The sequence below is a fragment of the Schizophyllum commune genome (genome assembly GCF_000143185.2).
Source record: "Schizophyllum commune H4-8 unplaced genomic scaffold SCHCOscaffold_9, whole genome shotgun sequence".
Classification (NCBI taxonomy): Eukaryota; Fungi; Basidiomycota; class Agaricomycetes; order Agaricales; family Schizophyllaceae; genus Schizophyllum; species Schizophyllum commune.
The window spans coordinates 1940364-1958764 of record NW_026089546.1 but is presented as its reverse complement, the minus strand read 5'-3'; the positions used below and the strand labels follow the sequence as shown (position 1 = coordinate 1958764).

General features: G+C 56.8%; 11 protein-coding genes across 11 annotated transcripts; 7 read left to right on the top strand and 4 right to left on the bottom strand.

The window, feature by feature from the left end:
* Positions 1-758: 758 nt before the first annotated feature.
* On the top strand, positions 759-1325 carry SCHCODRAFT_02511048 (uncharacterized protein; the record flags this gene model as incomplete). Its single annotated transcript, XM_003029865.1, has 4 exons — positions 759-863; positions 931-1018; positions 1068-1144; positions 1200-1325. Coding segments are annotated over 4 exons (396 nt in total), but the record flags the coding sequence as incomplete, so codon positions are not given.
* Positions 1326-1857: 532 nt separating this feature from the next.
* On the bottom strand, positions 1858-3714 carry SCHCODRAFT_02635567 (GroES-like protein). Its single transcript, XM_003029463.2, has 6 exons — positions 3053-3714; positions 2980-3000; positions 2879-2930; positions 2579-2826; positions 2351-2524; positions 1858-2272 (listed from the first exon to the last, which is right to left on the bottom strand). Exons 1-6 carry the CDS (start codon positions 3268-3270, stop codon positions 1984-1986), a joined length of 1002 nt encoding a protein of 333 aa, XP_003029509.1. The 5' UTR covers positions 3271-3714; the 3' UTR covers positions 1858-1983.
* SCHCODRAFT_02510312 (uncharacterized protein) lies at positions 3394-3618 on the bottom strand (the record flags this gene model as incomplete). Its single annotated transcript, XM_050343234.1, has 1 exon — positions 3394-3618. One exon carries the CDS (start codon positions 3616-3618, stop codon positions 3394-3396), a length of 225 nt encoding a protein of 74 aa, XP_050198970.1.
* Positions 3715-3832: 118 nt separating the features above from the next.
* Positions 3833-5324, top strand: SCHCODRAFT_02635565 (alpha/beta-hydrolase). The gene is made up of 6 exons (XM_050345873.1): positions 3833-3957; positions 4016-4140; positions 4192-4288; positions 4339-4532; positions 4595-5060; positions 5123-5324. Exons 1-5 carry the CDS (start codon positions 3858-3860, stop codon positions 5051-5053), a joined length of 975 nt encoding a protein of 324 aa, XP_050198969.1. The 5' UTR covers positions 3833-3857; the 3' UTR covers positions 5054-5060; positions 5123-5324.
* Positions 5325-5818: 494 nt separating this feature from the next.
* On the top strand, positions 5819-6532 carry SCHCODRAFT_02670729 (uncharacterized protein; the record flags this gene model as incomplete). The annotated part of the gene is made up of 3 exons (XM_050346620.1): positions 5819-6141; positions 6202-6268; positions 6317-6532. The coding sequence occupies 3 exons, from the start codon at positions 5819-5821 to the stop codon at positions 6530-6532; spliced, it is 606 nt and encodes a 201-aa protein (XP_050198968.1).
* Positions 6533-6802: 270 nt separating this feature from the next.
* SCHCODRAFT_02510691 (uncharacterized protein) lies at positions 6803-8962 on the top strand (the record flags this gene model as incomplete). The annotated part of the gene is made up of 9 exons (XM_003029863.2): positions 6803-6868; positions 6920-7045; positions 7103-7742; positions 7794-7917; positions 7966-8109; positions 8160-8201; positions 8293-8489; positions 8565-8750; positions 8832-8962. 9 exons carry the CDS (start codon positions 6803-6805, stop codon positions 8960-8962), a joined length of 1656 nt encoding a protein of 551 aa, XP_003029909.1.
* Positions 8963-9162: 200 nt separating this feature from the next.
* Positions 9163-10145, bottom strand: SCHCODRAFT_02510193 (DNA glycosylase; the record flags this gene model as incomplete). Its single annotated transcript, XM_003029462.2, has 5 exons — positions 9163-9351; positions 9427-9499; positions 9552-9644; positions 9692-9826; positions 9880-10145. The coding sequence occupies 5 exons, from the start codon at positions 10143-10145 to the stop codon at positions 9163-9165; spliced, it is 756 nt and encodes a 251-aa protein (XP_003029508.2).
* A 1069-nt stretch (positions 10146-11214) lies between these two features.
* SCHCODRAFT_02511625 (uncharacterized protein) lies at positions 11215-12099 on the top strand (the record flags this gene model as incomplete). Its single annotated transcript, XM_003029862.2, has 2 exons — positions 11215-11929; positions 11984-12099. 2 exons carry the CDS (start codon positions 11215-11217, stop codon positions 12097-12099), a joined length of 831 nt encoding a protein of 276 aa, XP_003029908.2.
* Positions 12100-12407: 308 nt separating this feature from the next.
* Positions 12408-13990, top strand: SCHCODRAFT_01131581 (tryptophanyl-tRNA synthetase). The gene is made up of 6 exons (XM_003029861.2): positions 12408-12585; positions 12708-12920; positions 13014-13094; positions 13145-13260; positions 13314-13441; positions 13495-13990. Exons 1-6 carry the CDS (start codon positions 12418-12420, stop codon positions 13944-13946), a joined length of 1158 nt encoding a protein of 385 aa, XP_003029907.1. The 5' UTR covers positions 12408-12417; the 3' UTR covers positions 13947-13990.
* Positions 13991-14179: 189 nt separating this feature from the next.
* On the top strand, positions 14180-16786 carry SCHCODRAFT_02377140 (uncharacterized protein). The gene is made up of 6 exons (XM_003029860.2): positions 14180-14825; positions 14872-15248; positions 15296-15981; positions 16032-16117; positions 16192-16395; positions 16453-16786. The coding sequence occupies exons 1-6, from the start codon at positions 14338-14340 to the stop codon at positions 16526-16528; spliced, it is 1917 nt and encodes a 638-aa protein (XP_003029906.2). The 5' UTR covers positions 14180-14337; the 3' UTR covers positions 16529-16786.
* A 125-nt stretch (positions 16787-16911) lies between these two features.
* On the bottom strand, positions 16912-18182 carry SCHCODRAFT_02751256 (uncharacterized protein). Its single transcript, XM_003029461.3, has 5 exons — positions 17642-18182; positions 17505-17581; positions 17352-17446; positions 17159-17301; positions 16912-17064 (listed from the first exon to the last, which is right to left on the bottom strand). Exons 1-5 carry the CDS (start codon positions 18140-18142, stop codon positions 16999-17001), a joined length of 882 nt encoding a protein of 293 aa, XP_003029507.1. The 5' UTR covers positions 18143-18182; the 3' UTR covers positions 16912-16998.
* Between the last annotated feature and the right edge of the window lie 219 nt (positions 18183-18401).

Genomic DNA, 18401 nt, shown 5'->3' with positions numbered 1-18401 from the left:
CCGGTCCCGAAGTCCAAGGTCTCGGATGACCTGAAAGACGTATACTTCGTCTTCCTCTCCTTACCAGCGGGCTTGGAGAATTACAGACTTGAACTTCGTATACTTCAGCGACCTCGCTTCCGTTGTCCACATCGCAGAGAACGCGGCCGCGGGTGACCGCTCGTGGGACCTTGGCAAACCCGACGAACTGGGAGAGGAGATCTCTGCTGGTCCGTCCATACGACCAGCATACAACCGTCGCCCGAAGATGATCGTAACCACTGGCACCGATTGGTCCATCTGACACGTTTTTCCGACGGCCTCTCACGTATATAAGGCGCTGGGCGACATGCCGATTCCCCACCCAAGTGTCACTTCACTCGTCTTGACGACGACCCGCATTCTTTTCCCTGCACCACTCTTTGCGATCTTTCACCTTCCTCACCTACGTCGCAGCTAGCCTGCTTACTTTGCTTGCACATTCGTATACGTTTACCAGACTTCTTCACTCTTCATCCACGCATCAGCAATGGCTCGTCTTTCCTTCATCGCTCTCCTCTCTACGGCCGTTTTGGCGACTCTCGGCTCGGCTGCGCCTATCCAGTTCAAGGCCAGCTCCAGCTCCTCGAGCAGCGCCGCCAAGGCTTCCAGCACCGCCAGTGCCTCCGCCTCTGCCTCCTCCTCCTCGTCTTCCTCTTCCTCCGCGTCTGCCGGTAGCTTCCAGCTCTTGGAGTGCGTCTTTTGTCAGTTTCAATTAGGGGCAGAGTCTGACATATACGCGTAGCTACGCCGATTTCCAGATCTCGGACGGTGTGGCCGGCGATGCTGAGGCGGAGGCGAACGCTGTCTTCGTCGACCCCTTCGACGGTGTTGACCTTGCCACGGTTGATTCGACCACCTTGGTGCGTCTCGTTGCGTGATCGTTGTCTCCGCGTACTTACCTGTCTGCAGGACAACATCCAGACCATGCGCGAGGCTGCTGAGGACGCCGAGACTGAGAAGTTCAACTCTGCGATCGAGGCCGCTTCGGGCGATGCTGGTACGTTACCCGCCCTTGCCTTGCTTTACCTCGTCTGACCTTCGTCCAGCGGATGCTCTCCAGGTCGGCAAGATCAAGAACAAGGTCCTCAAGCTCACCGGTGAGGTCCAGGCTTTGAAGATCAAGGTATGTCCTCCCCCTTTCGTTCATCTCCACCGCCTCTCTAACCCCTTCTCCCTAGATCGCGCAGGCCGGCGGCGACTCCGCCGACCTCGAGAGCAAGCTCGCCGAGGAGCAGAAGAAGCTCGACACGAACATCGCGACGGATAAGAAGTCGGCAGGTGCTACTTCGCAATCAGTGGTTTAGGACCCCGTCAACCTTGGGTCCTGCGTGGGCCTTGGTGCTCACGGGCAGTTATGTTAGCGGATACTTGGGTCAATATCACTTTCCTTTCAGAAGTTTGGTGTGACTTGAGTTCGAATGGGGATCTGAGTGAGGCGGTCGTGTTCCTTCCTACTGCGATGTGCGTGTGGGATCTTGTGTATCGCAGTCTTCTTGCGTGTTTCGTACTGCCTACTCCTTCCTCGGGGCGTGAGATTTTGCTCGCTAGACGCTGGCGACCGTGTCGTCGTAGTATGCTGCTGGGCGAAGGGAGATCTCGAATGGGCAATGTGACAGTACTGACACGTTCGCTTCAGGATCTACCCAACGCCGCCGCCTTCGTTGAGGAGAATACACATATAAACTTTTCATCTATAAGCGCAACTTCTTGATACCATATGGCTTCAATGACGAAGATTGACGGAAGAGGGTTCGATGCGGGAAGAGGTCCCTGTGGCTCTCTCTGAAGGCTGAGCATTGCATTCTTGACGATATTCGGTTGCAATGGCCAGCGAGAAGAATCGAGTGCATGTAGACCCTATATTATATACGTGTTTGACACCCTACGCCGAGAGCGAATCTATGTCTATATCTATATCTATGCATGAATGTCCGCGCACCAACTCCACTCTAACCGCCCCCTCTAATCCTGCGCCACCAACACCGCTCTATACCTCATCTTCCCCGACTCAACGCGCTCCATCGCCTGGGCAATGCCCGCCTCCGTCATCGGGAACGTCTCAATAACGGGCTTGATCCCGTGCTGCGCTACCTGCGCGAGCATCTTCGGGAACACCTGGCGCGGCGCGACGGTCGAGCCCTGCAGCGTGAGGCCCTTGCCGTTGATGGGGAGCGCGGGCAGGCCGACGAAGTTGCCGATCTCGACCGTGAGGGGGAAGATCTTGCCCTTGGGCGCCATGATGGGCATGTACCTGGGAGGCGGGTAAGTAAGTCATGGAGAAGAAGCGGCGGGTGGATGGATGATGCGGCGAAGGAGGAAACAGACGTACAAGCCCCAGGGGATTTGTCCGCTGCCGGTGGAGAGAAGGCAGTGAATTTTGCGCTCGACGGGGAGCTCCGTCAGGCCCTTGACGGCATAGAACTCGGTGGCGCCCATCGCGAGAGCCTCCTCACGTTTGTTGTCCGTGCTGCTGAAGACGACGACCTCACAGCCCATCTTGGCGCTAGACGTACGCGTTAGCTTGGGGACACTCGTCGAAATTCAAGATTCAACTCACGCAAACTGGATAGCCAAGTGACCGAGGCCACCGACGCCGATGATGCCGACGCGGTCGGTAGACTTGACACCGTAGCGGTTCAAAGCCTCGAAGACGGTCGCGCCAGCGCACATCATGGGCGCCGCGTCCTCGAGCGAGACGGCGTCCGGGATGGTAAAGAGGAAAGATTCACGAATGACGGCATGCGAGGCCAGGGAGCCAGTGTCGAGGCTCTTGTTGCCGTACGTGTCAGCGGTCTCGCAGTACATCTACGAAACCAATTAGTCAACGGGTTTGACGCGCACCGATTGATAAACCTACATCCTCTCCCTCGAAGCACATATCGCAGTGGCCGCATGTGTCGCGCACAAAGCTAGGAGATAATCAGGACTTTTCCCGCTTAGCGGTTGCAGCAAACCTACCCCCATCCTACGCGGTCACCACTGTTAATTGATGTGAGTATGAGTGTATACTGCTGTTTTGGGTGATGCTTACACTTTGAGGGATGTGCATGCTGGGCCGATCGAGGCGACGACACCGACGCCTTCATGGCCAATGACCATGTCGCGGTGCTTGAAGTGGACATCCGAGTAGCATAACCCAGAGTGCGTGATTTTGACGACCACATCGTCTGCCCTCAGCTGGCGGCTCGCCGAGTCCTTGTAGATGCGCCCACTCGCGGAGCCCTTGAAAACGGTATATTCGATAGACATGGGGACAGGCTTCCGGGGTATTGGCAGACGAATGGCAGAGCGGGAAGAGGGGACAAGTGAGAACAGCGCACCACGGTCTTCCCAGCTTTATACGCGGAAAAAAATTGACCTTCCTTCAGCTTCCTAAGTGACACGCTGCTTGTCGGGCTTGATGAGGCCCTGGCAACTGTACGCCGATCCGGCTACCATTGCACGCGAAGGTGCGCTGCGCGCCGTCCGCCAACCTGAACAAGCGAATAGCCGGAAGGTCGCACGCCCCGGCCCCCCGACCTCATTACGGGTAGCGTGAATAATTGGCCTCCACGGCGCTATAAACCTCTTCCGCCTTCCGCGTTGGCGCGTACGCATGGTCAGCCCAGTCCGAAACGGCCCTCAGTCAGCCTAGCAGCTTTTCTTTCACTAGATTTCTGTCGATGACAAAGGGAGACAAAGGGAGAAACAGAGCGATAAGGCGGACTTCAAGCTCGGAAGTTTGGTCGTCCAGAAAGTTCAGAACAGCTCGCTCGTGGGAAATGTGACAAAGCCAAATTGACACGTGACCCAACCTCACCGTCGGCAAGCGCCGAGGTGGCGTTCAACTCGCCGCCATGTGGACGACGCTGACATGCCTGCTTTCGTTCACCTTCTTGTCTGTGTTGGCGTCGCCGACGCAGTCTCCACGTCCTCTAGTCATATGGCACGGACTTGGTCAGTATTGCCCTGCGTACAAACGAACAAGCGTCTGACTTTGCGTCTGGTTTCTCAGGCGACTCACATTCGTCTCCTGGGATGGTTGATTTCCAGGACCTCATCAAGGAGGTGCATCCAGGAATCTTCATCCATTCTGTACGGATAGAGGAGGCACTCGACAAGGACCGCGAGGCCGGATTCGTGAGTGCGTTGCGTACCTCCTCGCCACGTGTCTCACCTGCGGCTGCACAGCACGGCAACGTCAACGCACAGCTGGGGCTCGTCGCGGACGAGTTATCTGCCATCCCAGAGCTAGAGGATGGATTCGACGCCATCGGCTTCTCGCAGGGTGAGCACTTTAATACTTACCGAGCTCGGCGGGCCGCTGACAACAGGCAGGCGGACAATTCCTCCGCGCCTATGTGGAAAGATACAACTCCCCTCCCACGTACAACTTGATCACCTTTGGCTCCCAGCATCTGGGCATAGCTGACATCCCCGAATGCGGCACGTACGACTTTCTCTGCAAGTCAGCGCGTCGCATTGTCCTCGGTGCCGTCTATGGCCACTGGGCGCAAGAGAACCTCATTCAGGTGAATACACGTGCTTTTGGTACGCATGTTTGGTTGTCTGGACAAGCTGACCGTCTCTTCAGGCCCAATACTTTCGCGACCCCTCCCGCTACGCGGAGTACCTGGCCGCGAACCACTTTTTAGCTGACATCAACAACGAGATACCCGGCCAGCGGAACGCGACATACAAGGAGAACCTGCAGACGCTGGAGAATCTCGTGCTGATTATCTTCTCGGAGGACAAGACTGTTGTTCCCAAGGAGAGCGCTTGGTTCGGTTACGAAGAAATCACAGACGATAAATCGGCTGCCCTCATCAACGACTCCACGGGACAAGAGCAGTACCCCTTGGCCCTCTCCTCACCTGCAGAGAAGATGATCGTTCCCATGCGCCAGCAGCCAATATATATCGAAGACTGGATCGGGTTGAAGGAGCTTGATGAGTCGGGGAGGATTATCTTCGGCGTGTGCGATGGCGAGCATATGCAGCTGGGCGACTGTTGGAAGGACTATGTGAAGAAGTATGTCGGGTCGCTCGTGTAGTTTTGTCGTGAGTCCTATACACGAAGTCGATTAATCACAGACTGAAGCCTTACCTCGCGGTCTCGTCAGATACGCATGCACAACTTTGGCCATATACTTTTGTTCTGTAATCTGCGCCGCTGGCGGCCTGGCGAACAGGTCTATACCTCGTTCATGTCATGGATACCACGTCCCCATTTTGAGTGCTGACCACAGCGATCGTAGGCAGCGGACCGATGTACATTGTCCTACATTTGTCCTGCATCCGGGGCGTAACGCAACTTGAACCGGCAGTCACGTGCTCCCGCGCCTGGGCCGGTCCCGAGGGCCGGGTCTTCCGCGCTCGACCACGAGCTCATCTTGTCGGCTCACTCCAGATCTGCTCCATGTCATCTCTGTACCCGCAGCCATGAGGTTCCCGCTGGGCAGGTCCTCATATCGCTGGTCAGGCCCTCCATCCGCTGGGTCAGGCCCTCAGGCCTTCGGGGCCTTCGCGCGACGAATCAGCTTCTGGTCTCCGACCCCGCGTCGCGCGCCTTCGCTTGCTTAGCGTCCGGTGGGGGTCGTGGGGGCTCGCTCTTTTCGCCCACCCGCTACATCTTCGGGCGAACGTGCGACGGTACCTGCCCCGTTCCCAATTTTGTCCTTGTTCTGGTTTAGCACCTGCTCTCGGTCTAGCACCCGCCCCCCGCTGTATTTAACCGCGGCGAGCTGACTGACCGCTCGCAGCATTCGCGGCTCCAGTCTCGACCAGCGCACTGGGCATCGCTATTGCACCACCCCGGTATGGGTATAAAAACGCATTTGCCGTCGACCGTGCGCCCACCTGTCATGATGCGACTCTACATGACCCGGCGTTCGTCGCTGCACACAGTCTACTCCGACCCCGAGGGGCATACGCTCTACAAAGTGCGCACGCCCTTCACGCTCGCCAAGGGGCGGCGGTGGGATATCAGCCGTGCGAAAGAGCACCCCTCGCCATACCCCGCACAGCGTGAATACGATGCATTGGCGCAAATTCATTGGCGGCGGGATCTTACAACACTATCTATTGGAGAGCAATCTATGAACGCCGCCAATTTCTTCCGCAGAACAGGGTTATATGGGAGGTACGCATCGCCTCCGATCTGAATTCAGTGCCCCCACTGACAGTGACGTACTGTCCATAGAAGCCTTTCATTCACCGGCCCCGATGGCTACGAGTACAAATGGGTACTCGGGACAATACACCCTCAGGCAAGTTCAAAAAAGAGCGGATCCGATGATGTCCTAACAAGCTCGCAGCTTGTGCGCGTTGACGAGAAGCAGACGCTCATAGCAAAATACTACAAGGAACGCCACAAGGTTCCCTTCATAAAGCATAGGCCAGCATACCTCGACATATTCCCGCCCGGTGAAGGCATGGCGGACATCATCTTCATCACCTTTCTGTACATCCACAAAGTACGCCACGACCGACTGAACGTCCTCCGTAGCCTACAGGATGATGGGTTGGAATGACCTTGCCCCGAATCTTAAACGCCCCTTCACGAAAATGCACGTTCATCCTCACTGTATTTGTAGCGCACCCCCATATCCAGCATAGTTATATCAAATATCATAGCTCTTTGTAGCCACATATGATCCCTCTCAGAAACTGGGCGAGCCCTCTTCAACAGGAGGAGACGACGTACGGCTGGACGCCTAGATCCGAACCGTGACTCGAACTTCAACAGTCACGCAGTCACAGTGACGCTAGGCTACAACTTGCTTCCCGCCACCATACCGAACATGGCCTCACACCCAGGAGTACTCACCATAGCCGGCTCCGACTCTGGAGGTGGTGCTGGAATCCAGGTCAGTGTCTTCCCAACAGACAATCGAGTCAATTTACCCATCCACTTTCAGGCCGATTTGAAAACAATTGCGGCTTTGGGGTGTTATGGGACTTCTGCCATCACAGCACTTACTGCTCAGAACACGAAGGGTGTCAATGGCGTTCATGCCGTCCCGACCGACTTCGTCGAGAGCCAGGTCAGCATAGTAAGCTCATACGCAGCCTAACGCTAACGCCTCTTGCATCATCGCCAGATCAGCACCGTCCTCGCCGATATAGACGTCAAAGCCATCAAGACAGGGATGCTCTGCGATGCGCAGATTGCGCGTGCAGTCGTGCACGCGCTTAAGGCGCACTACAAAGACGCGCTTCTACCCGCACTCGTCTGCGATCCCGTGTGCGTGTCTACTTCCGGACATACTCTCCTTCAGGAAGACGCAGTCGACACGATCGTCGACGAGCTCTTCCCGCTGGCGACATTGATCACGCCGAACAAGCAAGAGGCGGAACTCTTGCTATCTCGTCGCGGCTACCCACGGAAAATCAGCGGGCTCGACGACATGTTGTCTTCGGCACAGGCGCTTATGCAGCTGGGCTCGAAAGCCGTGCTCCTGAAGGGCGGCCATATCACCGCGACGCTCGACGACATCGCGAAATTCTCTGCGGCGCATCCCGAGGTCAAGCGCGTACCGCAGGGCGTCTTCGGCGAGAACATGGAGATTTTGCAACTCGCGGGCGACAGGCCGCAGGTCACTGAGCTTGTGGTGGACATTTTGTATCAGAAATCGGGCGCGACTGTGTTCTATCGCTCGAGAATTGATTCCCAGAGCACGCATGGAACGGGCTGCACGCTTAGCTCTGCGTTGGCGTCCTTCATCGCGCAGGGTCACGATCGTGAGCGCCTTTTTGCTCGTGTCTTTGGAGAATTCCTTATCAGGTTTGTAGTTGTCGAGGCAACTCGATTGGCCACAGAGTACACGCACCACGGCATACAAGCTGCATACCCCGTAGGCGGCGGTCATGGTCCACTGAACCATCTGCACGGCCTGCGTCCGGCGTGCATTCCTGGGTAATGAGTCATTTATCTGACCTTCGCCAAAGCTCACAACCGCCGTAGCCGCACACCATCGAATCAGCACCCGTTCACCCGCCTTTTGATTCAGCAAAGCTCGTCGACATGGAAGGCCTACGTCGAACACCCCTTCGTCGTGGAGCTCGGTAAAGGCACTCTCGCAAAGGAGAAGTTCGTGCACTTCATAAAGTACGCGACTCCCCATATCTTATTATGCTCACCTAACCTCCACTCCCCAGACAGGACTACCACTACTTGAAGTACTACGCCCGTGCCTACGCGTACGTCCCATCCCTCCTTCTTGCATCTACCCCTACCTCATGCCTACACCCACCTCCCCTACCCAGTCATGAGACCTAACCCTTTCCCCAGCCTCCTCGCCGCTAAAGCAACAACCTTCTCCGACGTCGACCGCGCCGTGCAAACCATCCTCAACGTCCTCCGCGAAATCAACACGCACAAAGCCTTCTGTGCCAAATTCGGCGTAACGGCGGAGGACCTCGAGAGCACGCCCGAGGCGTCCGCGACGACGGCGTATGGGTGCTATCTGATCGAGACGGGGTTGCAAGGTGCGTATTTCCGGTGCATTTGCCTTTGTCACCTGCCCTTGGTCGATGTCGCTCAAACATTTACCAACTCCACAGGCGACAGCATGAAGCTCACGATGGCCCTCCTCGCCTGCCTTCTCGGGTACGGCGAGGTCGGCCTCTGGCTCAAGCGCCACTCGTCCACGGCCGACGCATGGGTCGTGCTCGAGGGCAACCCGTACCTGCAGTGGATCGAGGATTATTCGGGCGAGCACTATCAGGGCGCGGTGAAAGTTGGGCTCGGTATGTGCATCACTTGACGAGGCCTTACTATCTCTTTTTTGCCAGTTGATGTTCTGCTCGTTCTAATCTGCGTCCCGACAGACGTCATCGAGACCCTAGCCGCCCAAGACCCGCCCTCACCGGCGCGCTTCAGCGAATGGCTGGGAGTCTGGAGGAAATGCACGCAGTTGGAGAAGGGCTTTTGGGACATGGCTGTGAATATAGCGTTCTGAGCGCGGCGTCGAGTGAGTATATTATACGTTAAGTATACACATCTAGATTCAAGAAAGCAAGTTCCGTTTTATATAGAAGCAAGCAAGAAGATTATGATAGATGTAGTGTATTAGCGCGCGTGTAAAGTAGTGGTGTCGGTGTAGAGTAGCAAAGTCAGTGTAGAGTGCTTGAGAGGATGTGAAGTGGAAATGTGTGTAGCCTAAAGCAGCGGCTTATCGACGTCCGGGTCCAACTCGATCTCTACCTTGCTCGCGCCAGAACCCCCGACTACGCGTTTGGCTGCCGGCTTCCGCTTTGTGGGGCTGACGTTCTGCTGAGCGCTGGGGCAGAGACCCATGTCCCGTAGCGTGCATTGGTCGCAGCGTGGGTTTACGGGGTAGCAGATTTCCTGGCGCGAGTTAAGATCGGTTTACGGAAGGTGAAGAACGGGAAACAAGCAGATAGAGAGGGACTGATTACTCACTTGACCGAAGCCGACGAGCATGTGGTTGATGTCGCCCCAGAGCTCCTTTGGGAGCCACGATTCCAGGTTGGCCCTACATGAACCGTGAGTCTAGAGGATGGCGATCGTAAGAGGTTTCTCATTACCTCGTCGCCTCTGGCGTGTTGGTGGGCGGGTTATGCCACTTCAGGCGGTTTGTTATCCGGTGGACGTGAACGTCCACACCAATTCCGTCGTTTCTGTTGGATTCTTAGGATAGACAAAGGAGGGACAGGTGGGGACGTACATCCCCCACGCCGCTTGAAGGCACAAGTACGCCATCTTCGGGCCTACACCCTTCAGGGACTGAAGCTCCTTCGCGGTCTTCGGGACGTCTCCGTCAAAGTCGTCCCTCAAGGTCTTGGCTGCCTCCATGATGTACCTGTGCGACGAACATCAGCGCACGACTCGTGCAACAAGAACGTGGCCACGTACCCCGTCTTCTTTGGCCAGAATCCCACCTTATTTATCGCCCCCTCAATAGTCTCCTTGTCTGCCTTCAGCAACGCCTCCAACGTGATACTCCCCCCAAGCGCCGCCCGCAACTTCTTGATCGCCGCGTCCGTCACCTCGTCCTTGGTCTGAGAAGACAACATGAGGGAAACAAGGGTTACCAACCGCCTCGCGCGCGGGTCCGTTTCCCCCTGTTGTGCCATATGGCACCCCATGGTGTCCACCACGGCCACTATGCCGTCACGCATCTCCTTGATCGCGTCGTATGTCTCCTTCCACCGCGGGGGAGGTGGATGTGGTTCGCCTGAGGGCTTCGTCCTCGGTTGCTTCGGCTTGCTCGAAGCCTTCTGCTTGGGGGTTGACTTGCCCTTGGAGGCGGAGGCCTTGCTACGCGCAGCTGGCCGTACCGTCACCTGCGGCACCGCGTCCTCAATGTCCTCTGAATCGGAGTCCACGTAGCGCGTCGGGGGTTTGTCATCGTCGGTCTTGAGGCGCTTCGAACGTCGAGGGGAGGCTATCTCGTATAGAGTGACTGCAGCATTCGACGCGCTTGGTCGAGTGGTGAGTTCTGGGAGAGGGGATGCCGAGCGCTTGAGGGCCGCCATGATGGTAGGAGCCAAACGAGAAACGCTCATTTCGCGCTCGATCATGTCAGCTGACCGCGTTTACGGCTTGTCCCCAACTTTCATCTGCCACGGGCAACGCACAGTGTAGGCCGTGCTAGGGGTCCCCTCATACCTGCAGAGCTTGCATAGGCGAAGATCTCCTCCCATTCGACTCTCAGTATCGCCAGCGCTCTCGGAGGACACAGCGACTTCCAGACTATCTCAACACCTTACCCTGCCAGCTGCCTCCTTCTCAAGCCCTTCTGCATAGTTCTGTACTCGTCCGATCGAACTGTTACGCGCCTCTATGTCTCGGTGTACACCGCGAGTCACGAAGACCGACTTGCATTTTGCAACGTTCCAGCATGCCGAGGGCTGCTAAACTGCCCTGTATGGCTGCTGCAAATCAACTCCGCGCCACAACGCCGACGAGTCACGATGCGTCGCCCATGCTGTCATCCCCAGACTCACTGGATTGGACGTTGGGTTAACCCCTCTTCCGAACCCTGCATTCTTACTTCTTTCGCAGAGCTACCACCTGCCCTCGTAGGTCTTCTTCATGCTACCCTATCTCGACTCTGGTGATGCACCGGCGTCATCAGGTCTGTGCTCATTATGCAGACGACGGATGTACTCAAGCTAGATAGCGTCCCGAACACGGACAACCTCTCGGTCTCGCACGTCGTTCAGGATCCATTTACAAGCTACGACAATGACCACAATCGACGCAGACGCAACTCCACAGGACGACTTCAATGTAGACGGCTGGACCTGCGTTGTCACGGGCGGCAATACCAGCATCGGCCTCGCAATCTCGAAAGCGTTCGCGGATAACGGCGCTCGCGTATACATCTCGGGTTGCCGCCGCGATACTATACGTTCACCCGCTCAGGTCTCAGCTTCCCAGGACGCGCACCTGAAGGGCGAAATCATCCTCCTGCACCCCGCATCCATAACTCAGCTTGTTGAGCTCATCAGCGAGCGCGAGGAATCCATTGACGTCCTAGTCAACATAGGTGACATCGCCAACGACGGAATGGCCGCTAAAACGGTCCCAAACGCCCTCAGCATGACTACTCTGAGGGAGACTACGGACGCTCGGGAGCCCACGGACGACGTCCACGACCTGGTCTCCCTCTACGCCTGCATCTCTCTCCTATCTCATGGCCTCGCCGCCAGTCACTTCTCCGAAACCGCAGCCTTCATGCCCCTCCTCTCCGCCGCCAACCGCGCAGGGAACACCGCCATTGTCATCAACTATCCACCCTCCGAAGCTGACGAGGGCAGCGCGCTCTGTCGCCTGGGGTGCACGCCGTCCAAGGCGGTCTCCGTCCATCTGACGACCCTCGTGGCGCTGGAGATGAGGCGTAAGATGGCGGGCGTTCGCGATTTGAGAATTGTGACGGAGTCGTTGCCCGCGACGAGTGGTGTGTATTCTTCGCGTGCGTCGCTTCTCGACACGACGCTCATCATTGATTCAGAAGGACCGGAAGACTCAAAAGCATCTCGTGTTGATGCTGAGGATGACGCCGCTCGAGCGGCGCTCTTGCTTGCATGCCAGCAGCGTGTGAGCGGCTCGCCTGCTACCGTAACCTAAGTGCTCGGCGGAGGTTAGATCCGGCTAGAGACGTACAGTGACACTGCTCGCGCGTTCCTTTGACGAAAAGGAGCAGGGATAAAATATTTTCGAGCGCTATCGTGTGGAAGAGAATTCGAGGAAGTCGTCCTTATGGATGTCTACTATACTATGTAACATAGGAAGTCATATTGTTTGCATATCCCTTCGACTGAGCCCCAAGAAATCGTTCAGCAACAGTCAACCACACAGCCCAACAATGCTCGGCATCTGCCGCTGCGGCTCAATTCGGCGAAGGCCGGACTCCCACGTGATCGTTCTCCTCTGCCCGCAAACCTCATGTCAGGTCGCGTCCTGGCCGCGTCGCGCTCGACATGCAGGGCTTATACCCCACTACTTCGAAGCAGATGTCTTTCGACTAGTTCAGTTAACTTGACTGATTCGACCACCGAGATACGTCGCCCGCGACGTATCTTCTCCGGGATCCAGCCGACAGGCATACCTCATGTAATTCTCTTTCTCTGATGCACCTGAGGCTTATTGGACTGAATTTCCTCTCCTTCCCCTTCTCTATCCATTCCCTTCTCCCTCTTTTTCCTCCTCACCTGACATTCCCCTCCCACCCCCAGCTAGGGAACTACCTCGGCGCCCTCTCTAACTGGGTCGCTCTCCAACGCGACGCCTCGCCCTCCGACGAGCTCATCTTCTCCGTCGTTGGCTGGCATGCCCTGACCATGCCGCAAAAACCGAAGGAGCTGGCGAAGTCGAGGCAGGATATGTTGGCGGTGTTGCTGGCGATTGGGCTGGACCCCAAAAGGGCGATTATCTTCCATCAGGATCATGTATGTGGGTTTGGTTTGTTCTGGTTGGTTGAGAAACGCTAGGGGAGGGGGGAAGGGGAGTGAAGGAGAATCGCATGCTGACGCTGAACCCAGAACCCCGCACACACTGAGCTGGCATGGATTTTCAACTGTATGACTTCCCTTGGGCAGCTGAGAAGGATGACTACTTGGAAGGTAATTTAATCTTTCAAGTAAATAGCGACATATCTGAACGCTCCCAACAGTCCAAGATTGCGACGGCGCGTAACGCGAAGGACGAATCAGAGATTGACGAGTCGCAACTTAACGCGGGTTTGTTGACCTACCCTGTTCTTCAGGCAGCTGATATTCTGGCGTATCGGTATGATGTCGCTGGCGCCACAATTCCGAGCCGGCGATTGACCACTGCTACAGCGCGACCCACGTCCCGGTCGGTGACGACCAGACGCAGCACATTGAGTTATGTCGAGATTTGGCAGACCTGTTCAACAGGCGCTACAAGGGTAAAACTACGATGTTCCCATTGCCACAAATTATCAAGAGTGCGTCCATCTCCCGTCATACGCGCCAGATTCCCGGGCTGACAGACATCTAGCCCAGACGAAGCGCGTCCTCTCCCTGCGTGACCCCAGCGCGAAGATGTCCAAGTCTTCGCCCGACCTAAACTCCCGCATCCTTCTGACCGACACCGCCGCGCAAATCCAGTCGAAAATCCGCTCCGCCGTGACTGACGGACTCGGCGAGCTCACGTACGACCCGGAAAACCGCCCGGGAACGGCTAATCTGCTCACCATCCTCGGCGCCATCACCGGGCAGGACGACCTGCACGCGCTCGCGGCGCGCTATGCCGGCAAGGGCCACGCCGAGCTCAAGGCGGACACGGCGGATGCGGTGGAGGAGGCGATAAAGGGCCCGCGGGCGGAGTTTGAGCGCCTCAGGAAGGAGACGGCATACTTGGAGGAAGTGGCGAGGGATGGGGCGCGTCGTGCGAGAGAAAAGACGGCCGGGACGATGGCGGAGGTGAGGGCGAGGGTAGGTCTAGCTTGACGAGGTGTGTCGGCATCGGAATCCCAACTCCTTGTCAGCGACGATGTGGGTCCAGGAGCGTGACCGTGAGATGATGTCGCCCACAGCGCCAAAGCTTCCGTTGAACGGTGACAGCGTTCAACTTTGCAGCCTCGAAATGAAAGCCGGTGCTTCTTGCTGATTAGCGTGCTGGTTCTGCCCTTCTCCCGTGCTCGGGACGAAGATGCATTGTTACCTAACTGCCCTCGTCGTGGTGGATCGCCGCGTCCTCGGTCGCGATGTTTCACCAGGGGTCGGATAAGCTCGCGGAAGAGGACGCTCGACGTCACGGTGGCTTTCCCGAGCACACCAGTCTCACCTGCGGAAATTCGCGGGTCGCGCTCGCCAGGCTTGCTCCCGACCACCACACACCATGAAGCCCATCCGCTTCCAGCACATCCTATCCCAGCCGAAAACTCGCCCACTCTTTAGATCCATCCTCCTCGTCGCCAGCGTCTATGTCGTCGTCTCGCTCACCATGTGGTCCCAGGGCGGGAGCCATCTGAAGACGAGCGTCGTGCCCGCGAAGCTGCGCGAGGCGTCCATGTCTACTCTCCAGATTATCTCCCAGATCGCGCGTCGGCCAGCGTCCACCGGGGCTCCTAGGCGGCAGAGACAGAAGCAGAAGCCACGCCTCGCGGACGCTCGCGGCGGCCTAGCGGCCACTGGTCAGCACAAGTATCACCAAAACGGTCTTCTGGAGGTCAACGCCAAAGGCCCGCACCCCATCTACGAACTCATGGACCGCGCCGAAGCTCAGTGGAAGAAGAAGGTCTCCAAAGCAAGTCGGACGCTGGAGCAGGCTGTGCGCGAGTACCGCAGACGCTACAAGCGCAACCCGCCGAAGGACTTCGACGTTTGGTGCGCATATACCCGCTTCCGTCTGCCTCGCGCTGACCTTCTGCAGGTGGAAGTTTGTGCAACAGCACAATGTACAGCTTCCGGACGAGTACGACCAGATTTACCATGACTTCGAGCACCTGTGGGGCATCTATCCTCCCGATCTCATCGCCCTGCAAGAAGAGCAGCAGAACGCCACCCAGCAGGATTGGTATGCCATTGGGCGAGATGAAGAAGGACACGTCGGCGTCGTCCGTACATCATTCTCCGACGACCACCAACATCTCATCTCCGGCTCCTTCACCATCCTCAAGCTTCTCAGCGAGGTCGAGGAATGGCTACCAGAGAACTTCACCATCATGGTCTCCCCTCACGACGGTCCCTCTCGCCTTACCGACTACCTCTACAAGCAGAAGCTCCTGGATGCTGCATGGCGAAAGACCTGTTAGTGACGACATAGCTGCTTCTTTTCTTCGCTGACGCAGTCGCAGATCTCAAGAAGAAAGACTTTCCGAAGATGAGACCTGGTATCGGCTGGACAGCAGCTTGCCACCCGTCTTCCTTCGGCGGACGCTACGCCATCATACCCAAGGACGACCCGCCGGCACGCGAGGGCAAGTCTTTCATCTACGACCACGTCAAGAGTATGGACCCCTGTCAACACACGCATCTCTTCCATGAGCACGGGCAGTTCATCTCGCACTTCACTGGACCGAACCCGCGCGACGCCATGATCGTCCAGTACACCTACGCGTCCACGACCATCCACCACGACGTTCGCATGCCTGCGCCGTACGGCTGGGTCGAGGACATCGAGGGCGAGCCCGAGTGGGAGGAGAAGACGGACAACCGGCTCCTGTGGCGCGGGTCGACGACGGGCATGTACAACCACCCGAAGGTCCGCTGGGACAAGTCGCACCGCCTGCGGATGGTCGCGCTCACGAACAACATGTCCACGACGCTGCCGATCCTCAACCCGGCGCCGAAGCGTGATCAGCGCGTCGGCCCGCCGCAGCTGCACGACTCGGGCGCGGTGAACTGGGAGATGATGGACGTCGCCTTTGCTGGCAATGCGCATGCGTGCAGCCCGGAGATCTGTGATATCATCGAGGACACGTATGAGTTTGCCGACTACCAGAGTATCCAGGAGGCGGCGAATTACAAGTATATCATGGATGTGAGTGGTGTTGGGCGCTGGCTCATGATGTCTGGCTGATGGTCTCGTAGATCGATGGCAATGCGTGGAGCGGTCGCTTCAAGCGCTTGTTGACCTCGAACTCGGTCATCTTCAAGGCGACTATCTATCCTGAGTGGTGCGTACCTCCTTCGTCTTCGCTATCCCGCGCGTTTCTTCCACCATGCACCGGAAGCTCACGTCCATCCTCAGGTTCACCGATCGCATCCAGCCCTGGCTGCACTACGTCCCCGTTCAGCTTGACTTCACCGACCTCTACGACGCGCTCGCATTCTTCCGCGGGGACGAGAACGGCGAGGGCGGGCATGACGATCTGGCGAGGAAGATTGCGGTTGAGGGCCGGAAGTGGAGCAAGAAGTATTGGAGGCGAGAGGATTTGCAGGCGTATTTTATCCGGTGAGTGGCGCGTGAGTGTGTGGCTGCGTGTTCACGGTACTGATCGCTGTCGCGTAGTTCGTTGCTCGAGTACAACCGCCTCATGTCGGTCGACCGGGATGCGATGTCTTATCATGGGCCGGGGACGGAGTAGAGGGTTGAGTGGATGATATCTGTGCGGCTGGCCACGCCTTCCGCGAGAGCCGCCCTTTCTTGGAATTATTTTGGAGTTTTCTCAGACATCTGAAGCGGACGAGGATATATCAATAGTGGATGTGTAGCTTAGTAGGTTACAGACTATTATTGAGACGCTCCTTTGAATTTCTGTTCGTGTATCCATGCGGGAGACATGGGTGCATGTGGGAGGGGAATGGCTAGGTACTGAGGCGACAGTTGAAGTAGCTCGGAATCGACATAGAGTGAGGGACGGTCTGCTCGTGAACTCGTGAATGGGCCGGGCATTGACAGGAACTCAGTAGCGACGCGCCGCCTTGTGCGATTTGCGAACCTGATTGACTCGCGCTCGAAACAACGACTCCGGCACGAAAATCCGCATCTAACTTTTGAATCACGACTTCTACACAATGGGTTCACAGCTATACATGTACACCGTGGGTGCGTGCCCTACTTGTGCAGCATGTGTCTATAAGACCACTCGTAGTCCAGGACATCGTGGATGGCCTCATCGAACTGCGATGAATAGTCAGTAGGCGCATATGGACGGTGGCGAGCCAGCGTTCGCTTGGGAAACACGAGGAGGATGCACTGTGACTATCAAACGTACATTCATGGCCTGTTGAGTCCTTGCTTTCACCTCGTCTATGTATTTCTTCACGTCCTCGACAGGTCCCTTTGATAGCATGGTCAAGTTGGCCTCTATCTCTGCGAACTCCTTCTCGTCGACAAGTTTGTCCAGAGCTATCCAGTCTGGGCGGGATCAGTGTACGTCTGAGCATGACACATCATCACATAGGTACCGTTAAGAACCCGTTGCCAATCCAACGTCCTGCCAGGATACTTGGTCTTGAAATCCGGCGGGCCACACATTCCCCAATCCAATAGCGTGCGATACCTATTGGTGAGTTCATAAATGTCGCGGTCTGGTGAGTGTCGGGGATGGAATGACGCACTTGCTGTTCATGCAGTCGCGGCACCGCTTGTCGAGGAATGAGAAAAAGTCCGACACGCCTTTTGTTGAGCCGCAGGACTACAGAGGGGCCGAACCGCAGTCAGTGCCATGATCAGACGCAGGGGATAGTTGTCGCACAAAGCAATTCTTTCCATAGATCAAGTTGACGTATTGCGGGAGACTCATTCCGTTGTCGATGCATGCAGGTATCATGGGATAGGTCGCTGCCTTGAGTGAGTGCTCCCAGGTACTTTTAGCGCCGCGGTGCAGAAGCGTGTATCGGAGAGCCTTATTTGCACGACTGAGATTCAAAAGGACCGCAGGATGGACGTGCTTGAATATCTCATGGAGGATATCGAGTGGCAGGTCCATGATCGCTGCGAGTGTGATGGGTTGAGCTATGGTGGCCTCCTGAGGTCGTTTCTCTTCATTACGTGAGCGATGCTGAATGATATTGTTCTTCTCTTTATCTGGCACATTCGCCTTGCTCGCTGTTGACTGCGTCGACGTCGCGGTCTCCGTGTCGGGTTTCAGTGGGCTGTCTGCCCGCTGCACTTCGTGCGAGCCCGCTATACAAGTGTCTCCGGTCTTCACCTCTTCAAGGTCATCGTCGGAAGACGTTGAGCAAGTGCTGGACATGTCGAGACGAGTGAAGGTTGAGGACAAGTGGCCGTCGGTCGCGGGACATGTGGCCACGCGGTTGTCACGCCCAAGCCACGAGGGGTTCTCACGGTCACTCTGTCACGTCCGGTTGAACTTTTATCGACCTACAATGTGGCTGCAGTGTGCCAAGGCGACGAGAACGGCGAGTCAAGACATGCTATATTGCCTCTCGGATAATCTCTGCTGAAAGCCGCAAGTGAAGCATGGAGTAATGGCCTGGCAACGACCTGGCGCT

What these genes read in the sequence shown, in the direction of transcription:
- SCHCODRAFT_02635567 (XM_003029463.2), bottom strand. Translation starts at nt 3,270, where the DNA reads ATGTCTATCGAATATACCGTTTTCAAGGGCTCCGCGAGTGGGCGCATC. An exon ending in CACTTGGCTATCCAGTTTGC is followed by an intron (nt 2,525 to 2,578) that starts GTGAGTTGAATC and finishes GCGTACGTCTAG; the next exon opens with CGCCAAGATGGGCTGTGAGG. An exon ending in GGACAAATCCCCTGGGGCTT is followed by an intron (nt 2,273 to 2,350) that starts GTACGTCTGTTT and finishes CCCGCCTCCCAG; the next exon opens with GTACATGCCCATCATGGCGC.
- SCHCODRAFT_02635565 (XM_050345873.1), top strand. Translation starts at nt 3,858, where the DNA reads ATGTGGACGACGCTGACATGCCTGCTTTCGTTCACCTTCTTGTCTGTG. An exon ending in CGCCATCGGCTTCTCGCAGG is followed by an intron (nt 4,289 to 4,338) that starts GTGAGCACTTTA and finishes GACAACAGGCAG; the next exon opens with GCGGACAATTCCTCCGCGCC. An exon ending in CGCAAGAGAACCTCATTCAG is followed by an intron (nt 4,533 to 4,594) that starts GTGAATACACGT and finishes CCGTCTCTTCAG; the next exon opens with GCCCAATACTTTCGCGACCC.
- SCHCODRAFT_01131581 (XM_003029861.2), top strand. Translation starts at nt 12,418, where the DNA reads ATGTCAGGTCGCGTCCTGGCCGCGTCGCGCTCGACATGCAGGGCTTAT. An exon ending in GCTGATATTCTGGCGTATCG is followed by an intron (nt 13,261 to 13,313) that starts GTATGATGTCGC and finishes CCACTGCTACAG; the next exon opens with CGCGACCCACGTCCCGGTCG. An exon ending in ATTGCCACAAATTATCAAGA is followed by an intron (nt 13,442 to 13,494) that starts GTGCGTCCATCT and finishes ACAGACATCTAG; the next exon opens with CCCAGACGAAGCGCGTCCTC.
- SCHCODRAFT_02377140 (XM_003029860.2), top strand. Translation starts at nt 14,338, where the DNA reads ATGAAGCCCATCCGCTTCCAGCACATCCTATCCCAGCCGAAAACTCGC. An exon ending in CCGAAGGACTTCGACGTTTG is followed by an intron (nt 14,826 to 14,871) that starts GTGCGCATATAC and finishes GACCTTCTGCAG; the next exon opens with GTGGAAGTTTGTGCAACAGC. An exon ending in GCGACTATCTATCCTGAGTG is followed by an intron (nt 16,118 to 16,191) that starts GTGCGTACCTCC and finishes GTCCATCCTCAG; the next exon opens with GTTCACCGATCGCATCCAGC.
- SCHCODRAFT_02751256 (XM_003029461.3), bottom strand. Translation starts at nt 18,142, where the DNA reads ATGTCCAGCACTTGCTCAACGTCTTCCGACGATGACCTTGAAGAGGTG. An exon ending in TCTATGGAAAGAATTGCTTT is followed by an intron (nt 17,582 to 17,641) that starts GTGCGACAACTA and finishes GCCCCTCTGTAG; the next exon opens with TCCTGCGGCTCAACAAAAGG. An exon ending in TTGGCAACGGGTTCTTAACG is followed by an intron (nt 17,302 to 17,351) that starts GTACCTATGTGA and finishes GATCCCGCCCAG; the next exon opens with ACTGGATAGCTCTGGACAAA.